Source organism: Haliotis cracherodii, unplaced genomic scaffold, assembly GCF_022045235.1.
Source record: "Haliotis cracherodii isolate W230 unplaced genomic scaffold, xgHalCrac1.p SCAF_11, whole genome shotgun sequence".
Classification (NCBI taxonomy): Eukaryota; Metazoa; Mollusca; class Gastropoda; order Lepetellida; family Haliotidae; genus Haliotis; species Haliotis cracherodii.
This window is the reverse complement of record NW_027266266.1, coordinates 16955614-16977235: the sequence shown is the minus strand read 5'-3', so window position 1 is coordinate 16977235 and position 21622 is coordinate 16955614. Positions and strand designations below refer to the sequence as shown.

The window sequence follows — 21622 nt, the reverse complement described above, 5'->3', positions numbered from 1 at the left end:
CGTTCTGCTTGAAGATATACTCAAGTGCATGTTTGCAAATGAACATGCACAGATATACCTGATTATGTGTGCCTGAATTATACCACCATAGCATAACTGCTTGTATGAACACCATTGCTGTTTTTATCGTAAGGTCCTCGTTGTTGAACATCGCTGTTATTTAAAGCCATTCAGTGTGATTGTTTTAAAGAATAGATGTTGTCCAGTTAACAGGCGAACATGGTCCCATTTAGAGATACAATTCTGATGGCCATTTGAAATATCCTATCCCAAGATTTTGTCTTTGCAAATTATGAAGCACTGTATAGAAGGTCACTTATTCACAGAGGAGCTAGAAAATAAAGACAGAAATTTGTTACATATTATGTTTGCTTTGCAACTTGTTGATTTTAATATCAGTTTTTACGGATAGTTCGATGACAGTACTGTAGTCGTCTGAAAATATTTTTTTTCTCAATGTATCTAGCCTTAGTTTGGACAAGAGCCTAACATTACATAAGTGGTAAAAATTCAAACCGCTGCTTCGATTTCGAACGCTCTACCCGTGAGTGACGTCGATAGAAGGAATTTTATTCTATGTTAGAATGTAGTCATTTTGTGAATGGGCTTCAGTAAAATACATGTATGTCAAACCCAATTATCATAGTTTACACCAGATGTTATTCGGTGCCCTTGGTTTTTAAAGATTATAGATTTTGGGCGGACCGAACTGTACCCGCCTACCACTGGCAAGGAACGTAACAGTGAGTGAGTGAATATGGTTTCAGTGGGGGGTCGATCCAGGTACCCGTACTTCTGCTCTTCGGGCGGACGCTCTACCACTAGACCACTGAGATCCTTATCTCTTATGTCCAGATACAGACGTGAGGTTTTGGAAGGCTCCTGTGGAGACAGTTGTTATAAAGGTGTGTGTAAGATTGAGAAATTAAGAGGGTACCGGCTAATGTTATCAAATGTATTGTTTGTTATCCATGACAAATAGTTGGTAACAAATATAGAGCAATTAATGTCTCCACTGTAAACATGGACTTCTTTGTTGCACCTGCTACAGGCCAACTGTTCTGTGTACCATCACATTTCTTTGCAAAAACACCTCATGAGGTTTCCACTATATGGTACAAACATTTTGAACTTGCAAACTACGTACAACCCTTTGCCAATACAATGTCCAGATAAAGTAATCGCAAAGTAACTGCATTTCTGTTTGCACAGCCGGCTAGGCGAAGCAATAGCCTCTCAAATATTGGCTATACTTAGGCTGACATGTATACGATCGAATAAAGCAATGCCTTGTTATAACTACTTACGTTTCCCCAGTTGCCTCTGGTCGTTTATGTTTCAGAACAGTTTATACCATGACAAAAGTCATTCTTGAAATATCATATCATCGCCAAGTACAAGGTGGTAGATGAGCAGACATTCACTGGACCTTACAGTGGGGTTAATACCAATTGGTCAAGAGGTCCATGCGTTTTCAAGTACATGTTATATTTAAACCTTACAGTATACGACCAGACAAAGCCACACGCCTTGTTCGCAGCATGACAAGCATGTCATTGGAAAAGCATTTCCTCTCCATGTACAATCTGCTTGGAAATCAGACATTCACTGGAGTTTACAAGGGGTTCATACCAAATGCTCAAACTCGATTCCGTCGACATGTTGTTGGGTGGATCAAATGTATTATAACGGAATGTTTGAAAAACGTTAAGGGGGACGCCACCTGACAAGAAGGTTTGGAGCGGGATATCAGATCCTGATATTGATGGCACTCGAAGCCAGTATATTGACACATGGAAAACATCATGTACCTGATGAGAGATCAAGACAAAGGCCTGTTCCCTTGCCGAGTGAGTGAGTGAGTTGGGTTTAATGCCGCTTTTAACAGTATTCCAGTTATATCGCAATATATTAATGTGGGAGGAAAGCCCGAAGTGATGCAGGTCTCATACGTTTACCACTTCGTTGAAACCCACGAGCACAGGCATGGTGCTGACAAACCTAGAAACATAATCGGGGCGAACCGGGATTCGAACTCACAATCATAGGTTTCTGGCATGCCCAAGGGACGCAACTCTGTATAGCGAATCGCATCGCCTTAGACGACTGGGCCACCCGTGTCCCCTCCCTTACCGAGGTGCACAATGTCACGTAACGTAATATATTCAGGTGTCCTCAATATTGTCGGTGGATAATGGGCGTAAACATAATCACACCAATCACCTACCCTACCCAGTGTTCAATGTCGATTCAACCACGATTCTGATGTTCAGTTTTAGAACTGTCGTACTATTTGTGACCGGTGCCACAAGTGCGGCAGGATACGCTCACCTTTTCGCGAACACCTGCTATCATACTATTTGACAGTAATTCATAAACACATGCTTATGATTCAGTCGGAGGTGAGGTGAGGTGAAATTGGGTTTAACGTCGTGTCCAAGATTATTGCACTTATATAGCGACGTGCATGCACGTGTGTGTGTGTGGCTGCTTGTACTAGTCCGGAATGATGCCGATTTATAGTGCTAGCTCACCGAGCCGACCAGTCCTTGTTTTAGCCCCTTAATGCCGAGCGCCGGACAGGGTAACAACAAGTACCATCTTTTAACGTATTTTGGTATGACGCGGCCGGGGATCGAACCCCGGACCTTCCGCTCTCCGGGTGGACGCTCTACCACTAGACCACGGAGGCGGTCGATTCAGTCGGAAACGTAGCAATGGACTCTACTGTTAGTATCACCAAGCTATATTGAATGTACACAAAAAATCTAAACAACTGTCAGTTACAACTTACATGTCCGATCACTCACAGTGGCATGGGTTACAAACATGGATAAATACACACAACAGGAAACTGTCTACATGACAATAGTCACTTCGTTATCAACTGGAAAACGACAATGTTTACTGATCAGAAGGCACTGATAAACCTTATTGAGGTGATGTGTGCCCGACTTACGTTGTGACAAACAACAGCACTTTAGCAAAACTGTTTATACGTTCCACAGTTTATACGAACATCACTGATATTTAATCCTAAGGTATTCATTGTGATTTTTAGAATATTACTACAGAAGGAATATGTTATAAACGGTAAAAAGCGAACAATGCCATATTTATGGATACACTCACTATCTGGTGACCATTTGTGATTTTCTTCGCGATGATTTTTCTTTACAAATTGTTAAACACTGCAAAGAACGTAACTTATAACATTATGTTGCTTTAAGTGGATCAGGGGTGAATCCTAATCAGGATATTTTTCATGGAGACATGTACGCATCGAGTCCAATAGAAAGCGAGAGAAACAACACTTTCTAAAGTGTTATAGAATTGTAAACATTTTCTTTGCTTATATTTCAGTGTTTTGTATTAGCGTAACGCATGACCAGGCACTCCTTGCATTTAGTTGGGATACACCATAGTTAGATTTATCCATGAATGGTAATGGATTATAGTAGTTAAAACACTTTGGATTGGGTCTTTGTTCAGGTTGTGTGAGAAAAAGGACATATAACACCTGTGCTGGCAATTTATTTGTCACATTGTCATAGATGTCCAAACAGTGCTGTCTGTATTTCTTAACTATGAAAAATCTTTAGTAAATGGTGAAGGTTTTTAGTGGCTGTGAACATGTTCTATATGGGATATTAGTATCATGCTTGAGGGTGCTGTTTTTGTGGTTCAGATGGCTGTACCTGTAACCTTGTGATTCCATGGTTCCGATCTAGGTTGCCAGTATTTTAGTTATTATGGTGATGGGTTATAATGTTAACATTTTACACGGTAGTGTTTATTCATTTAAATCATCTGTAAATGCCGGAATGAACTGTGACGCCGTGTTTTATGTTGCCGCGGTGGATATTAAACCAAGACATTGTTTCAACAAAACTGCTATATGTATACAACTTCTCTAACTATGAACATTGAACCTGCCCTACACGAGCGTACGCGTTGTCCTCCTACCGTCACACCAGCAGTGACATAAAATCTAAAGAAAGAAATGGTCACTTTTAATGACATAATGGCTCATGGATTTATGAACAATGTAGCATATCGGGAGGTATAAGAATAAAAACCCACACGAGTGAATGCTTCCAAGCCAGGGATGTGACATTGTTTTACGTGAGACGTGCCCTACCGTACAGGTGGGCATCACTTCAGTGGCTGGCGTGTTACCAGAATTAGCCTGAGGAACACGTATGGTCTTAAAAATAGCCGATATGTCATATATACTCTATACTCTATATACTCTAAATTAATGAGTAAAGACACAAAGAGAGTTAAACAAGCCACATTCATCCACAGTCGGTGACGTCTATTTAGCTGTTCAGTGCTGCGTTAAACCAAGCTCACTAACTGTACAATACTTTAACGGTAACGCTATTTTTCAGGGCATTATGATTTGCAGAAGCCCGAGGTCTTCCATTTTACTGCCCGACGAAGGAGGGCAGTTGAAAAGACCGAGGGCTTCTGCAAATGATAATGCCCTGAAAAATAGCGTTACCGTTATCATAGCTAAAATGGATGGAATTTGTTATCAAATAAAAAGAAACAACAATATCGATCCCGTCACTATTGAACGTGACGTCACCTATCCCTATCCTATGACGTGACCTAACAACGGGCGTGATAATGGCCCGTCGTCAAGAAATATAAGGGCATTACAGTTACAGTGGCCCGCTCATTTTTGACAACATGCATATGCGGGCGGTTTAATGATAATTCTAACCATTTTAGCTATAATAGCCGTTAATACCAGCTGTCCCGAATCTGTATCGCTGTACACTAGCACGACAAGTCGAACATCGGAGTCTATTTCCATGTTCGAAGCTGTCGAGTCTGCTGTTTGAGTATGCTTTGATAACTAACATAGATATTTCAGTTCACATTGCAATACGACAGTGTAATCACTGAAGAATTGTGATTACATCTTTTGAGGTGAAATAGGGTCTAATGTATCATTCAAGATTATTACACTTATGTAGCTACGCGCCTGTACGTGTGCGTGTACTAGTCCCGACATATGTCGATTCAATAGTTCTAGCCCACTGAGACACCATGCCGCAGTTTAACATGGATACGCAATACGGATGCGGTATACCTACTCCGAGCCGGTCAGTCTTTCTTTTATCCCTTTAATGCCGAACGCCAATAAGCGTAAGAACAAGTGACTTTTTTAACGTATTTTGAAGCTGATTCAGAGAAAGGTGGGCGAGAACGGTTTTACGCCACTTTCAGCAATATTCCACGACATTTTCCAGGAGAACCATCACCAGTATCAACTATGGGTCTCCAGGCGTTTCTAGACTAATGACGTCTCAAACGAAAGAACTCAACCTTCTACTAGGTCAGTGCCCCGCATCTTACTCTCATTACTGTGCAGAATGTAGACATCGTTACTCAGGAGATTGCCGTATTCGACATAATAAGCGCCTGGGGCTCTTATTAGAATATTATTTTGGTGAAAAACAACAGAGATCGTAAATTTTGTGGTTTTTGCTGACAGCCTGAAATGTTTATATACGACAGATATATTTTTCTGGAATTTAACTTACCATAATTACGGATGCATATAACACATGTATTATTACAATTACAAACAATGTGAGAAGCGATGATAGGCTTCTTTACACCTTAGGGGCGGTCGGGTAGCCTAGTGGTTAAAGCGTTTGCTCGTCACGCCGAAGACCCGGGTTCGATTCCCGACATGGGTACAATGTGTGAAGCCCATTTCTGGTGTCCCCCGCCGTGATATTGCTGGAATATTGCTAAAAGCGGCGTAAAACCATACTCACTCACTCACTCTTTACACCTTAATTATTAAATAAGATTTATTTACTAAACAAGATTTACTTGCACATTCAAAACAACTAAGGATTAACAGAATGACCAAGTCAAACAAGAGTTGTGAGAAGTTGTCATAGGTTGTAAAAACTGCACTTTGAACCTTTATGCCGCTTGGATTAGATTAGAGCTTGGATTAGTTAACAGCCTGAGATGGACAATGCCCATTCATTTAATAGGGGTGAGGCAATTCAGCATTTGAATTATTGTAGGCGAAATGAGGTGTAGGCGAAACGAGGGCAAGCCCTCCAAGCAGCAGGACCTAAAATTCCATAGCATACGTCCACGAAATACAGTCCCAACAATGCAATAAACGATGTCAAATATATAGTTAAATCGGAACTGTTATTGGACGAAATATCCTCTTGATCTTCCTCTGGAAAATGAGTGTTATATCGTTTGAAATCAGACAGACGTTATCAACACATGAGGAGATGCCATTGTCTCATCCAACATACATAATTCACAGTCATAAATAAAAGGATCCTTTTCATGACTTGTGTCATCAGTGATTTTCAGTGGTCAATTCGTATATTTTTCACATCTTTTTTGCCCATGACGCCAAATATCAGCGGATAATCTAGACTGGTTATTCTCTTGCATTGGCGATTTATATAACATTTGTATGCCCTAAGCCCTTTATTCAGAATCAGCAAATTCTCCCGGGGTGTGAATAATTATTACACAGCGACAATGGGCGAAAATTGCGAAAATTCAAAGAAAGAGTTTCCAAATAGTGATAATGCATTTCTTGTCTAGATACAGTTTTGAAGTAGGCGCATTCGTGAGACGGCCTGTGATTTAACTACACACCATGCTGTAAAATGTCTTTATGGTATTCAATGCGCTTAAAAGGAGATAATGGTAATAACATCAACAATACTTGAACTTCTGCAATTATTAACAGCATTTGAGTCCAGATTGTGAATGTTCGAATGTTCGAAAAGATTGATGATCAAATAGGTTTGCAGTACTTAAAGGTGCATCAAGAAAGTTTGTGTGGTCAGGAAAAAATTCTTCATAGCAGTTATACCAATGCAAGACAAAAACAGTTTTTTTAAGGCAAGGGACAATTCCAGAAAATAAAGACAGAGAATGTAAGTTGGGGAAAATGCATTTTTTGTCTTTTTTCTTTTTACACATCATCGGTATTGAGCTCAGGTTATTTTGGTTGAACCTTAAGAAGCTTTAGCTGTTTGACTGTGCAATATGATGGGATTTGACCCATTGGATACAGTTGTTCTGAAGGCATGTTGTGATTCAAATACATCGCTGTAGGATCATCGAGGAAGCCCTAACAGTCTTTTCTCTTCAGTCTGTCCGAGATACAGGTGTTCACATGTAACAGGAAGGGAATGGATAACCTTGCCTAATTCAACTTAACAGACTCGTCAATTATACCCCAATAATACCCCGATACAGAATTGGGGTTATGGAAGGCTCATGTGGAGATGATTTTACCCGATTGTGTGTAAGATTCATTTTAGAGGGTACTGGATTATGACAAAGATGTTTTACTTGCTGTGCATTGCAAATATATATTGACAAATTTAAAGCAATCCCCATCCCATTGTAAACGTGGACTATGCTGTCGTTCTCTTCGTTGCACCCGTTGCAGGTCTCAGACGTTTACCACTTCGGTGAAACCCACGAGCATGGGTATGGTGCTGACAAACCTAGAAACATAATCGGGGCGAACTGGGATTCGAACCCACAATCATAGGTTTCTGGCGTGTCCAAGGGACGCAACTCTGCACAGCGAATCGCAGCGCCTTAGACGACTAGGCCACCCGTGCCCCCCATACGGGTTTGAATGCTTTCCCACTGTTGAACGTGTTGACTTGCGAGGGAGGCTAGCCTCATGAACTACACTTGTACTGTCACAGTCAGGCAAGTGAACATTGTCAACAATATTATGGTTCACTTTCACACCGTCATGATCATTGTCTGTAATGACAGTTTTAATTACAGGTTGTCTGACACTTTCAGGTTGAACATTCACCTGGTCATGAACACTGGTATTGATCTCTTTCTCCCCTGCTGTAGGAGAAGCACGTCTCTTCGCAGGAACACTTTTCCGGTTCAGTTCCACAAGGACTTATTATTCTGAAGAGATTAGTTTCAGACAAGACCTCACCGACCTGATCACTTGAACCTTTTAAGCAAACGTCATCTATCACTTCCGTCTGTAGATCTAACGAGACGGGTTTGATGTCCGGCACTAGAGTACGAGAGTCCAGCATTTCTGAGTGATGAACCCGTTTCTCTCCATCACCATTCAAGGTTGTAGGTGCTCGGCTCTTGTTTTCCAACCACTTTGTAGGGTTCTGGACGCCAAATGTCCTGGATCTTGTGTCTGCCTGGTGGATGGTTCTTAAGAAAGATTCTGGCGCCTATGGGAATCTTTATATTGTTGGCAATTCTGTTCAGACCCACTCTGCTGCTGCCAATTATTACGTTTAGGGGTAGTATAGGATCCCGGCCTAGGAACAGATAGTATGGAGAGTATCCAGTGGAGGCGAGTGGAGTGCTGTTATAGGCATAGCAAAGATCTGGGAGCAGGATTGGCCACTTCTGCTTCTGGTCATGTGGAAGAGTCGTCAACATGTTGTGCAACGTCCTGTTATATCGCTCACATTGGGCGTTGCCTTCTGGGTGGTAGGGAGTGGTCTTCGTTTTTGATATTCCATAGAAAGAGCATAGTTCCTGTACAGTCTTGTTTTCAAAGGATCGACCCTGATCTCTGTGAAGTCTAATCCGGACGCCGAACTTTACAAACCACTAGTTGACGAGGATCTTCGCTACTGTTCTTGCCATTTGATCTCGAGGAGGGCAAGCCTAGGTATACTTTGTGAAGACGTCAGTGAGGACATGGACATTTTCAAAGCTGTGGTATCCCTTCTCCAACATCGTAAAGTCCATGGTAAGAATGGCAACAGGCTTGGATGCGATGATGGAAACATAGATTGGTTTAATACTTGGACCAAGCTTTCCAAGCATTCCGCATTGACACTGAGATAAGAACAGTGTTGCTCCACGTCTCTTGCGATATATGACCAAAACCATCTCTCCTTCTATATGGCCAAGGTCCGTGCTGCACTTTGATGTCCACTGACATTGTGAGCTGTCGTGAGGATTCTGGTAAGAAGTCCTTGTGGTATCACAACTTTCTCGCGGACTTTGCCTCCTTCCTTGGTAATTCGGTATAGTATCCCATCCTTAGTGAAAAAGCTCTTTCTTAAGGTGTACAGTTTTCTGGTGTTGGGGTGGTCAGTCTTCACAGTTCGTAGAGAAGGATAACAAGCCGGTTCCTTGTAAAATTGGGCCATAGTTGGGTCATCATGCTGCAACTTTTACATTTCTTTGTTCGCTATAGTAGGAAATTGTATGGGAGGCAATGGGGCTTGTTTTTGTGGTATCCCAACGATAGACTCGATCCTGACAGTCTTGATGTCGGTCTCAGCTTGTTTGATCATGTCAGAGGGTAATCTAGTTGTGGATCACAACTCGTAATCCTAAGTGACTAGCGTCAGTCTACAAGATGTAGGGCTTTGTAAAATCAGGGTGACTTAGTAGTGGCGCAGTGGTCAATAGAAGCCTCAGCTCCTCAAATGCACCGTCACATGAGCAGTCCCAAGCAGCGATTCCACGCTTCTCTTGCCTAGTATTCTTTTTCTTCTTCTCAGAGGTAGGGCCTTGTAATAGAGCATGAAGGGGTCCTGCTATAGAAGTAAATCCAGTCACGAATTTGATGTAGTAAGGAATCCTCTGAGTTGTTTTTCAGTTTTGGGAGGTGTACAATCCGTGATTGTTCGGATCTTTTCTGGGTCTGGTGCAATACCTTCTGCTGACACGATATCGTAATCTTTTTTTAAAAAGTTGACACATCTCTGGTCTAACTCTTAAGTTGTTCTTCGTGTTTCTCTCCAGTACCATGTCAAGTCTTTTAAGTGTTTCTTCATATGCCATGCCGAGCCGAAAATCAAGATGTCGTGAATAGAGTTTGGAGAAAGTTTGATCGCCAGAGATTTTATCCATTAGACGCATGAATGTTGCTGGGGCACCAGTCAGACCAAAGGGCATCCGTCAATACTCGTATAAGCCTCCAGTACCAATGTGGAATGCAGACTTCTCAACATCTTCTTCCTCTATAGCAATCTGATTGAATCCATGAGCGAGGTCTAAGGAGCAGAAATATTTGCAATATCCAGTGTCATCTTCATCCTTGCTGAATATGTTGCTATGCTTTGAAATGATTTCTTTAAGTTTTTCTTGTTCAGGGTCAGAAAGTGTAGAATGACATTGATTCTATGAAGTGCCTGGTTGGCAAGGTCGGACTTGGCGCAATGGTTTAAATTGACTACATCCTCGACAATCAGGTCAGTAACCCGACAAATGTGACCACTGTGTGATCCTTCACAGTAGGTAGATCTATTTTAAAGACCCTCCTCGACCATCCCTTCTACCTCTTGGAGCTTGTCGCTGCAGTCTCTCCAGACAGTTTCGCTGGAAGTGTCCCTCTTGTCCACAGAACCAGCAGGCAAAGGACCGGTCATGCTGAACAGCCTTAAAGGAGTTAGGGATTTGCTCGATTTGTTGCTGCTGTTTTTCCTTGACACTCTCGAAGGCTGTATGTTCATTCATAGCAACTCTGCCGCTGGTACTGGAGTTTGAGGAGCTTCTGGGTCAGCTGACCAATGTGTCTCGTACACCGAAGAAGGATAACATAGGCTGTCCCCGAGGAAGTCTTCTAATTTCCCGACGATGGATGTCACTGGCAGCTGCTTCGGCAAATGTCCCTTCAAGGCTGCGTCTCGGTTGGACCAGCAGGATGGGTCGATCTCTACAATTTTCCCATAAAGATCAGCTAGATCTAAGGAGAGGGTCACAAGATCTTCAACCCGGCAGTTGCTTGTAAGAGTAATATCGGTGTTGGGCAGCTGCCTGATCCTCACCATCACCAAAGACACGACAAAGTATGGTCGCGATTCTGGTAGGGTTTTTCTTGACAGAATCTTCACAATTGTGGATTTCACAACATATTGTTCCACCATAATCTGCATAATCTGCAGTGGTCAAATGAGATTCGCTGTCAGCTTGGAGGTCTGCAAGCCATTCTTCCAGTGTGACATCAGATGTTTCTGCTGGTCTGTCCATGAATCGGCTGACCTTTTTCCCTGTAGCGAAACTCATTGCTGGCTTGGATAATTGTTGCTCCAATAGTTGTTTCAGTTGGGCGATCTGAATTTGAAGGGCAGCGAGTTGTTCTTCCAGTGCCTACATGTTGCTATTTCGTCAACTATGTTTCCAGATTCATTCTCGTCGTCCATCTGCGAGGGCAGGACATCCTCTTCTGCCATGATGACGACACATCAGCTCTCCTTTGGGGTTACTTGCTGGCGAATCCCACTTCTGACACTATTTTTGTTGCGGGGTAAAGAGGACCGAGTAAAATATCACTCTTCAATCAATTTTATTCGCCGTAGTAGCCAGAATTATAGCCACCCGTGGCATAACCTAAAACATATACGTATAACATTTCTTATAAACATGGCGATACGGTAACAGTGTACATAGGTTATTATGGTGAAAAAGCATTTCAATTCACAACAAACTTAATACAACAATGTTCAGACGTCGATATTTCGCCCGTCAGGATGTTACAGTCATCAGGATGAAAATACGTTTCAATTACACGATAAACCAACATATCCTACTCTGAATCGTTCATACAAACATGGTGGCCTCTATGAAATTACTGGTTGATGGAATAGAATGCTAAAGTTGAAAACAATTTAATACTGATAATATAAAATAGACACTGTCTAGAGTGGTGATTAAAAGTTGAAATATTATTTATGTAGTTGCTGATCAGCACTCACCCCCAAGGAGTCTACAAACAGCTTAGACACTTCAGATGGAGCAGCACATTTCCATGGTGACTCCTACACAGGAAAACAAAACTAGTGTTATGGTTTTGTCTCCAACAATAATCGCTAGAGCAAAATGACACAAAGTCTAGATTGTGATAGTATTGTTAGTCTACAAAGTAAAACGTTTATGTTTATGGACTAGGATAAAATACAAAAAGGTAAACTAATTCACGGGATTGCCTAAATGTCGGGCCAAGAAAAGACGGGCCGGGCCGGGCCAGCGGGTAATACTAAAAATGAATTGCAGAATACTAAAACGAAACGTGCATATCTAGGCAGATCTCAATTGTCCAGAAACGTATACTTTTGCTCATGTAATTGAGTTTGAATCAAAATGCATCTTCAGCAATGTAATAAACTGATAATTATAGCTACATACCGAGAGTGCATACCGAAAAGTCAGTGTCTTGACTGTGTCTTTTCTTTGATGAGAAGGTTTCTCACCGACTTTAGCGTGTAGGGGTGTGATGTCCTGTGTGTTTTTACTACTCTTTCTTTCATTAATTAACCTGTTGGCATCCCTAATTAACCTTTACTAATTCATGTTAAACCAACACAGGATGTTTTCTGCAAGTGGATATTCGCGAATGTCATAGGGCTGGCACGAGACGTGTTAATAACTGTCAAAGAGCTTCTAAGGAAGGTGTGGCGCAAAATTCACGCCATCAGAGGCATCAAAAGACACAAAAAAGTCCCAATATAAACAACTCAACTAACCCCACCCAAAAGGCCAACAACCTAGCTAAACACTTCTCTAAAGTTAGTAGCAACAGTAACTTCATAGAAATTCCAAGATATACTAAAAAAAGAAACCGAATTCTCCAAAGAACACAGACAAGACAACCTAGAAATAAACCAACCATACACCAAAGAAGAGCTAAAACACGTACTAAACAATAGAAAAAAAAGGAACAGCCCCTGGCCTAGACCTCATCTCTTACAAAATAATCAAACACTTACCTTCCAAACTACTCCAAACTTTACTTAAACTATACAACCTAGTCTACCTAAACGGACAGGCCCCATCCTCATGGAAGGAAGCTCTAGTAATCCCAATACCTAAACCAAATAAACCAGCAGATCAGGCTAACTCCTATAGGCCCATTTCCCTAACCTCAAATCTCTGCAAAATAATGGAACTTTTGACTAAAAATAGGCTACAGCACTACCTAGACCAAAAACAACATCATAAACCCCGACCAAAGCGGCTTCACTCCTGGCCGATCTACTCTCGATAACATCGCCCGACTAGAACAGGATATAAAAACCGGACAGCTAAACAAGCAATACACCATATTCCTCGACTCTTCTAAAGCTTTCGACATGGTATGGCACCACGGGCTAATACAAAAACTTTTAAATTAAAAAGGACTAAAAGGCCAAATAATAAACTTCATCCAAGATTTCCTAAACAATCGCAAAATAACCGTGGGTATAGACCATACGCTATCGGACCAGTGTCCCCTAGAAAATGGCTATCCCCAGGGCAGCATCCTCAGCCCAACCCTCTTCAATATAATGATAACTGATCTATTCGAAGGCTTACCCCCTAAACTAAACACTTCAAAATTCCCGGATGACGGAGCCCTATGGATCTGCACTAAAAGCATTAAAATGGCAGAAAACTTAATCCAAAATTCTCTAAATAAAATACAACAATGGGCAGACAAATGGGGCTTCTCCCTTAACTCAGATAACACAACAGGGGTAGTATTCAAACATAAAAACATGAAATCTGCCTACCCAATCCTCCAGATAAACAACCAAACAGTCAAATTCCAAAAACAAACCAAATTCTTAGGACTCATTTTCGATCAACACCTCACCTGGGAGGCTCACGTCCAAAACCTAAAAGCTAGATGCAGCAAAGACCTTAACACACTAAGATGTCTCACCGGCTCTAACTGGGGAGCCTCCAAAGATACCCTCCTCTCACTCTACACAGCACTAATTAGATCAAAACTAGACTACGTCTGCGCCATATACAATACCCTAAACAACTCTCTTTCTAAAAAACTCAATACAATACCAAGCCCTTAAACTAATCACACGCACCCAACACGGCACCTCCTACACCTCACTTCAGGCACTTACAGGAGAAATGCCACTAAATCTACGCTGGGAACATCTACGCCTTAATTTCTGGGCCGCGTCCTAATCTAACCCTCTCATTCAAAACTTAATTAACCAAAACATTAGCCCAGGAAACCAAGCTCTAGCTCGAAAACACCCCTTACTCACCCCAATATCCCAAAGAAAAACCAACTACCTCAATGAACACTAAACTCTAAATCTTAAACAAAACTGCAAAAAAATCAAATATCTTCACCCCTTAACTCAAAATACCCAATATAGACACAACGATAGCTAACCAAATAAATAAACAAACCGACCCAAACATAGCTAAAACCACCACACTTGCATACATACACGAAAATTGGCCAAATTGGTGTCACATATACACTGACGGATCTTCAGACCCGATCTCCAACCACACAGGCTTCGGAGTCCATACCACACAACCACTTAAAACCACACAATCTTACCGACTCCCTAACAAGCAATCTATATTCACGGCCGAACTTATGGGCATGGCCTCAGCCCTGCACAACCAACAATCTAAAAACAACAGAAAAATCCTAATTCTCACCGACTCCCTTAGTGGACTTCAAGCCCTCCAAAACAAAAATACCAAAAACCGACCTAAATTAATAAACCAAATACTTATAAGCTCCAACGACCTAACAAAAGCAGGCAAACAAATAACCTTCTTGTGGATCCCCGCCAACGTAGGAATCTACGGCAACGATAGCGCTGATAAAGCAGCTAAATTATCTCTCAAAATACCAGAAATAAGCCTAAACCTATCCATCTCAAAATCAGAAATTAAAGTGTAAACAAACAAAAAATAACCAAAAAATGACATAATCAATATCAACACTCAAATAGCCAAATAAAAAAAGTGCTCAGATAACCTCTAGCCAAACCTAAAATCCTACACCCCTCAAAAAGAATTGACAGATTAATTACAAAACTCCAAACAGGACACACTCACCTAAATAACCACCTGAGAACGTGCTGCCTCACGGTAATTTTCCCTTAAAATAGAATGGAAGAATTGAGAATAAATGATGACATCAGAGCTGCTAGCGTTCCAAGATTTATTCAGGTGCAGTGTGTAATAAACATTTCAATTCAATTAATCACATAATCATATCTAATAATCATAAATTATATCATTACAAATAATTGTCATAACGTCGTGGTTTCTTATGACATAACTACTCAGAATATAAACCAATAAGCATTTCGCTTCAATCTTATAACATATCAAATAATCACCATTACATTATACACAAATAGATCAATAGGATTGAACTTTAAATAACGGCACAATAACAAAGACAACACATATGATTCACAATACCAATGTCAGCTGAAATAATGCAACATTAATGATAGACGTATTTGTAGATATATTACGGTAATGCAGTTTCGCGCATTACCGTAGTTCTTCTAATACAAGTGTTATTTAGCTACTTTATGCAGAGCTCGCATACGAGCATTGTGCATTCAACTATTAACATCAAGTTACAGGTATTTCATTTCCTATCAAGCTGACTGACTATTAACTAAGTTCAGCATTACTGCTAGCAATGAATCTACACATATTGACGACATGACATATTTTACTTTACGACGTCATTGATACTAGTACTAGATTTCTTATTTATCAAACGGTTATCAAGATGTTGATCAGGAATAATTAATTTCATATTTTATTGATCGAAATTACTACAACCTACATAAGTGATTACAACCTTCATAAGTGATACCTATAGTGGCATATTGTGCATTGAAAACATTCCTAATTGTTATTGAAGATTCAAAATACATTTAACAATAACTTAATCATGAACCAACGCATGTGGTTGAAAATATACAATGTTCAAGAAATCTAAGACAATAATCATGAAATACATTCAACATATTTGAAAACAACAATTAAAACAATCTGAGACAATAATCATAATACACATTCAACATGAATGAAAACAACCATTGAAACAACGCATGAAAATGTCTTACCTTAAAATAGAATGGAAGAATTGAGAATAAATGATGACATCAGAGCTGCTAGCGTTCCAAGATTTATTCAGGTGCAGTGTGACTTGGTAGTCAACCTGCACCTACTTATATCGTGGAGGGACGCATAGCAAACTCTGATTGGTTTAGTTTTGAAAACATTATTTTAATTTATTGTCACAATTACTTCCTTTGTTATTTCATGTGGTGTTCCGGGTTGATACAATATTCTCATAGATTACCTGACTAATGTCTAGCCATAGTGGATAACGGTAATAAAAAAACAAAGGCTGGCGTTTAGTTGAGCCGTCGGCATTTTAGACTGACCGCCGACTTGTCAAGGGGATTACCGTCATTGGTCAGCGTGTCAATCTGGAATTGACACGCAGCCGGTGACTGTAATGTGAATAGACATCTATTGTCTAAATTATGTCTCGCGGCATGCTTTTACAACCTAAGTGAGTTACTGCCATTTATATGAGATGTCCGAGATTTGACTGTAAAGATACGTGAGTTAATTTTATAAATTTTGAATATTATTTTTATATTTTGATGTGAATTATTAAGCAAGTTTGCGCACTATAACAATACCCCTCTGTCTCGAGAAGCTTTTGTCCTCAAAAGCAAAAATAATGATCTATGAGAATATTGTTCTCAAAAATACATATAAAGAGACAATTTTTCTCTTGAACCATCTTGATGAGGTTCTCATATGTAAAATTTTCAAATGCAAGGAACGTATTGAATGATATTAATGATGAAGGTAGTCCTCCATAGGAAGGACCTCATACAAACCATGATGAGATATGAGGATGTTTGTGGCAAAAGGTTGAGAGAGTATGACGTTTATACGTCTTGCCATAAATGGTGAGATTCTAACTGAAAGTGGAATCTTCAATGATTGCTGGGTAAGCTTGTTAGAAATTCTGAATTTGGGCCAGGTGACGTTGAGAGTAGGTCTAAGGTAGCTTGAAATGTACAAATTTTTGACAACGGAAGGTGGGTGAATGTCCCAATATGATGGACATAATGAAAGAGACATTATTGGCACTAGTTCGCATAGAGAACCAGTAGTAAGTTCTAACAAGATCAAAGTATGGTTTGATTTCTTAGTGAATACTTTATATAGGATAACCAAAAGCAGTACGAATGATATGGAAATAACTATCATAGGAATGTGGCCATACATAGTATTAAGAATAGTATAGACATTACTGGGTGGTGGTTGAGTGGGATCATGATATTCGAACGATGGGATAGGAGTGGATTCTACTGAAACAGTAGCTTGAAGGATGGTGATAGTGGCAGTTAAAGCTCTTATCTTAAAGAACATCCAAATAATTGCAGCTATGGCTAGGACTGATAGAACTGCCGCACCTAAAGGAATGATGGAGCTAAGATCAAACCAGGAAGATTTAACATTAATTTGACCATCCAAAAGGGAGTCTGTTAGACTCTGAAAGATAACCTCATTCTTTTTAACACTTGTAGCCATACGTTTAAGACTAAGGTGATCCTTGTGGTCATTAGCAATAACTTTAGCAAACTGGTGTGTATAAAAATGAAAATCAGGAATCTTGACATTAACTGGTTCATTATAAAGGGTTTTACCTGCAACCGTATCTAAAGTAGAGTCTTCAAAAAAATGCTGTAATAAAGCTAAGTTAACAGGATGTAGGTAGGTGATATCCTGGTGGGTAAGGTTTTGACATGTTCCCAGATGTGCAGGAAATGTGAGGTCTTGTGTTGAGATAGAACACAAGCATGGTAGTTTTATCATGCAAAAGGAACAACCCGTGATGATTCTTTGTCCATCAGGGCAAGTGAGTGTTAGTAATGGAGAGTTATATACAAGTAATTTTGAAGTGGTGATTTCAATTAGTTGTGACTTTTGTTTTTGCATAAGGAACCTAGAATTACACTGTGCTTTAATTTCTGCTTTATTATTGCTATATAATGCCATTTCACATGAAGTATGTGTTCTGGTTGCTAATGTAAGTCTAAATGGACAGTGTAACGGAGAAGTGCCATAGCATTGAGAAAGTTGGTCCATACTGAGAGTTGTAGAGTATTGCTGGTTAAGTGATGTGGCTAAAAAGGGTGGCAGATTTAATAGTCGTGTGGAGTGGCTAGTAGACTCATTTACAGGAACTGGCATTGAGATGATTTTGTACAATTTGAAGGTAGCATCTGATGGAGCCAAAGGGAACTTAACAGTTACATATAGTTTGCTTGATTTAGTCCTGGCATATAGAAATTTAGCATTGTTGTAATAGAATTGTACATCAGTATGTAACAATTTAAAACCATTGTATTTAGTTTTAAGAAGATGCTGAACATGACTGATCGTTTTGCTAAGGATTGCAGGGGAGATTAAAAGTGGTGAAAGTTTGCCTTTTAGTAGGTCTAAAGTTCCCAGTTTAAATTCCTGCAATTTGTGCTCAATAAGTGCAGCTTGTTCAATCTGGTGAAGCAAAACTGACGATAAGGACACATAAGCATTTTGAAGATTATCATATGAAGCTTTAATGCTGGCTGTAGCATATCTGATTGCTTCATGATTGATTTTTATGCCTTTAAGAGCATTTGAAAATCGAGTATCTTCATTTGCCATGATTGATGTTAATTTGAGCTCATGCTCTGTTAGTGCATTTCCTATTAGAGATGCATGCTTTGTTAGTGCATTGATGTGTTTGGCTAATATGTTGACATCATTAGTTGTTGCAGTGCCAAACAATGACTTTGACAGTGGACCAATAAAACCTAAGAGTGCCCGCTTGGATCTTTGTCCTTCGGGAAATGATGAGATTGGTAGTATTTGATTTATTTGAAATACTGTTTCGTTCAGCATTGCTGAACATCTCATCTTGATTGAATTTAGTTGTGTATGAATTAATTTGACTAACTGACAAGTTGTATTGTCATGATAACATCCGCTGATCGAGGGGATATGAAAGGTGGAAGGGATGTCAAGTTGATACGTATGACGCCAATATTCACTAGCGAACTGAATTTGAGAAATGGGTTTGAAGATAACACCATAGTTAATACGCTGAATGATGTTGTCATCGGAAGCAAGAGTAGCAGGAGTAAGCAGCATGAGCCAAAAGAGAAGGTTCCAGGTCTTCAGATTACCTTAGAAAAAAAGATATGATGGGGTGAGATAAGTCTGGGGTGAAGTAGAGCGGCCGTCTCTATCTCCTAGCACTAATAATAACACTTACATGTCTAAGTTAAGGCATATCTCATCCCATAATAATAATGCAGTTGTTAGTAGAAAGCTAGAGTTGAGTGTTAGAGAGGCTCAATGAGATAGAATGCTGCTTAGGCTCTATTGAAGAACGTCTTCTTCTTGCGCCTCCTTCGACCATTAGCGTTGTATTTGGCATTGAAGGTGTTTCTGTGCTCTATGTCAATGTTATCTTCCGGTTCCCATGTTGGGTTTGATCCAACCCATTTTACAAGATATTCAATGTTGTTGTTTTTCCATCTTCTCTTCATAATCTTTGTGAAGTTAAAGGTTTGGTTATCATCCCAAGGGTCTGCTTGATCCCGTTGATCTTGACTAGTGTTGTCTGTCAGGGGTGTGTCCTGTTGGTCGGCATCCTGTTGATGTCCTGTTTGACCTTGATCCTGGTTTTGGTGATGTTGGATAATCTCCTGATGTTGGCAGGGTGGGATGATTTCATCTGCTGGCTGTCTCTGATGATACATCTTTAGACGATTATGATTAACTAGTGATTTCCATACTTTCATTGTTGTACAATCCAGAAGTTTGTAGGTGTGGTTAGGGCCTATTTCTTGGATTGTAAAGGGTCCAATGAATTTCTGGGTCAGCTTACTACTGTGACCTTTCTTGACTGCTGGAGAGTGAAGGAGGACCATGTCACCTACAATGAATTTGGGCTGACTAGCTTTTTGGTCATACCTGTTCTTGGACAGTTTTTGACTGGCTTCAATGTTCTGTTTTGCAATGTTCTTGGTGACCTTGAGGTTATCCAGAAGTTCCTTTAAGTGCTCAGTCATATCTTTTCTCATGGATTCCTTTGGTAGGATGTTGGTGTCATAGGGTAAGAGCATTTCTCGCCCGAAGAGAAGATAATGTGGTGTATAACCTGTTGACTGGCAAGGAGAGCTTCGGATTCCCATCATGACGAATGGTAATGCTTCATCCCAGTTGTCTTGTTGGGGGTTGGCATAGACCTTCAGGATTTGTGCAATGTCCTTATTTCTTCTTTCGCACACTCCATTGGTTTGAGGGTGGTAGGGTGATGTGTAGTGGTGTTTCACCTCATACAATTCACAGATGGCATTGACTAACTTGGAAGTGAACTGTCTTCCCCTGTCTGTTACCAAACTTCTTGGAGCACCGTACCTTGTAAAGACCTCTTTCACCAACAAGTCTGCAACTTCAGTAGCTTCAAGCATCTTCATTGGGAAACTCTCTGTCCATTTTGTATAGGAATCAATGGACAGAAGAATGTACCTGTTACCATTCTTGGTTGTTGGCATTGGTCCAAGGATGTCAACATGGAGGCGTTCAAAAGTTCCCTCAATAGGCATTGGTATCATGGGTGCTGTTCTTTTGTGCTGCAATGGCTTGCATCTCTGGCAGATGTCACAAGTCTTGATATAATCTTCTATATCTTGGTACATACTTGGCCAGTAGTACTTCCGCTGGATTGCTTGTCTTGTGGAGTCTCTGCCAAGTTGGCATCCTCCTACTTGTGAGTCATGGTATGCAGCTAGAAGTTCTTTACGGTCCTGATCTGGAACTGCTAGCTGTGTCACTGAAGGTGGTCTGCCAGGTTTAGCGCCTCTGTGTTTGGGGTGATAGATATGGTATAGAGTGTTGTTGACTATGTCATATTCCATTGCGCGTCCAACCAATCCTTTGATCTGAGCTTCTGTGTAATTGGGTGGCATTTCCTTCTTCTCCAAGTAGTTGAAGATGGGGATGTAATCGGGGCATTCTCGTTGACGTTTGCTTACCTCATGAAAAACTGAATCTTCCTGACTGTGGACCGCTGCTATACAAGGCATTTTGTCCAGGTAGCCAAACGTTACTTCTAAATACTCACCTACTTTGGTGGGGCTGTCTTCAATTAATGAAGGTTGCTGATTTGCTGAGATTATACATGGGAATTCATCAGTATTTGCTGGTTTCTTTAGTTCTGGATATTGTCTTCTGGAGAGAGCATCAGCATTTTGATTTGACTTACCTGCACGATGAAAAACTTCAAAGTCATATTCCTGGAGGATCAGAGACCAACGTGCAAGACGACCTATTCCATTGTGCTTGCACGTCTGAATGTAGGCTAGAGCTTTGTGGTCTGTATAGATTTTGAACTTACTGTCAGCTGAGTATGGTCTGAAAGTTCTTATACCTTCTAACATAGCAAGACATTCTTGCTCAGTAACTGACCATTTCTTTTCACATGGATGTAATGATCTACCTCCATATGCTATGACTTGTTCTTGACCCGCATCATTAAGCTGACCAAGAATATAACCAAGAGCTTCACCGCTTGCATCAGTGGTGAGGATAAAGGACTTGGTAAAGTTAGGGTAGGCAAGTATTGGAGCACTAGTTAAAGCTGATTTTAATTGGTCAAAGGCTTTCTGACAAGCTTGGGTCCAATCAAATTTTGATTCTTTTTGTAACAGCCATGTGAGTGGAACAGCAATTTTTGAATAATTTGGAACAAATTTCCGATAGTAATTTTCTAATCCAAGGAATTGGCGCACTTTTTGCT

At 40.4% G+C, this 21622-nt stretch overlaps 1 protein-coding gene across 1 annotated transcript; it reads right to left on the bottom strand.

Annotated features, from left to right (window-relative positions):
• Positions 1 to 10487: 10487 nt before the first annotated feature.
• On the bottom strand, positions 10488 to 18966 carry LOC139454888 (uncharacterized). The gene is made up of 3 exons (XM_071236503.1): positions 17140 to 18966; positions 11730 to 11792; positions 10488 to 10913 (listed from the first exon to the last, which is right to left on the bottom strand). The coding sequence occupies exons 1-3, from the start codon at positions 18964 to 18966 to the stop codon at positions 10488 to 10490; spliced, it is 2316 nt and encodes a 771-aa protein (XP_071092604.1).
• Positions 18967 to 21622: the final 2656 nt, after the last annotated feature.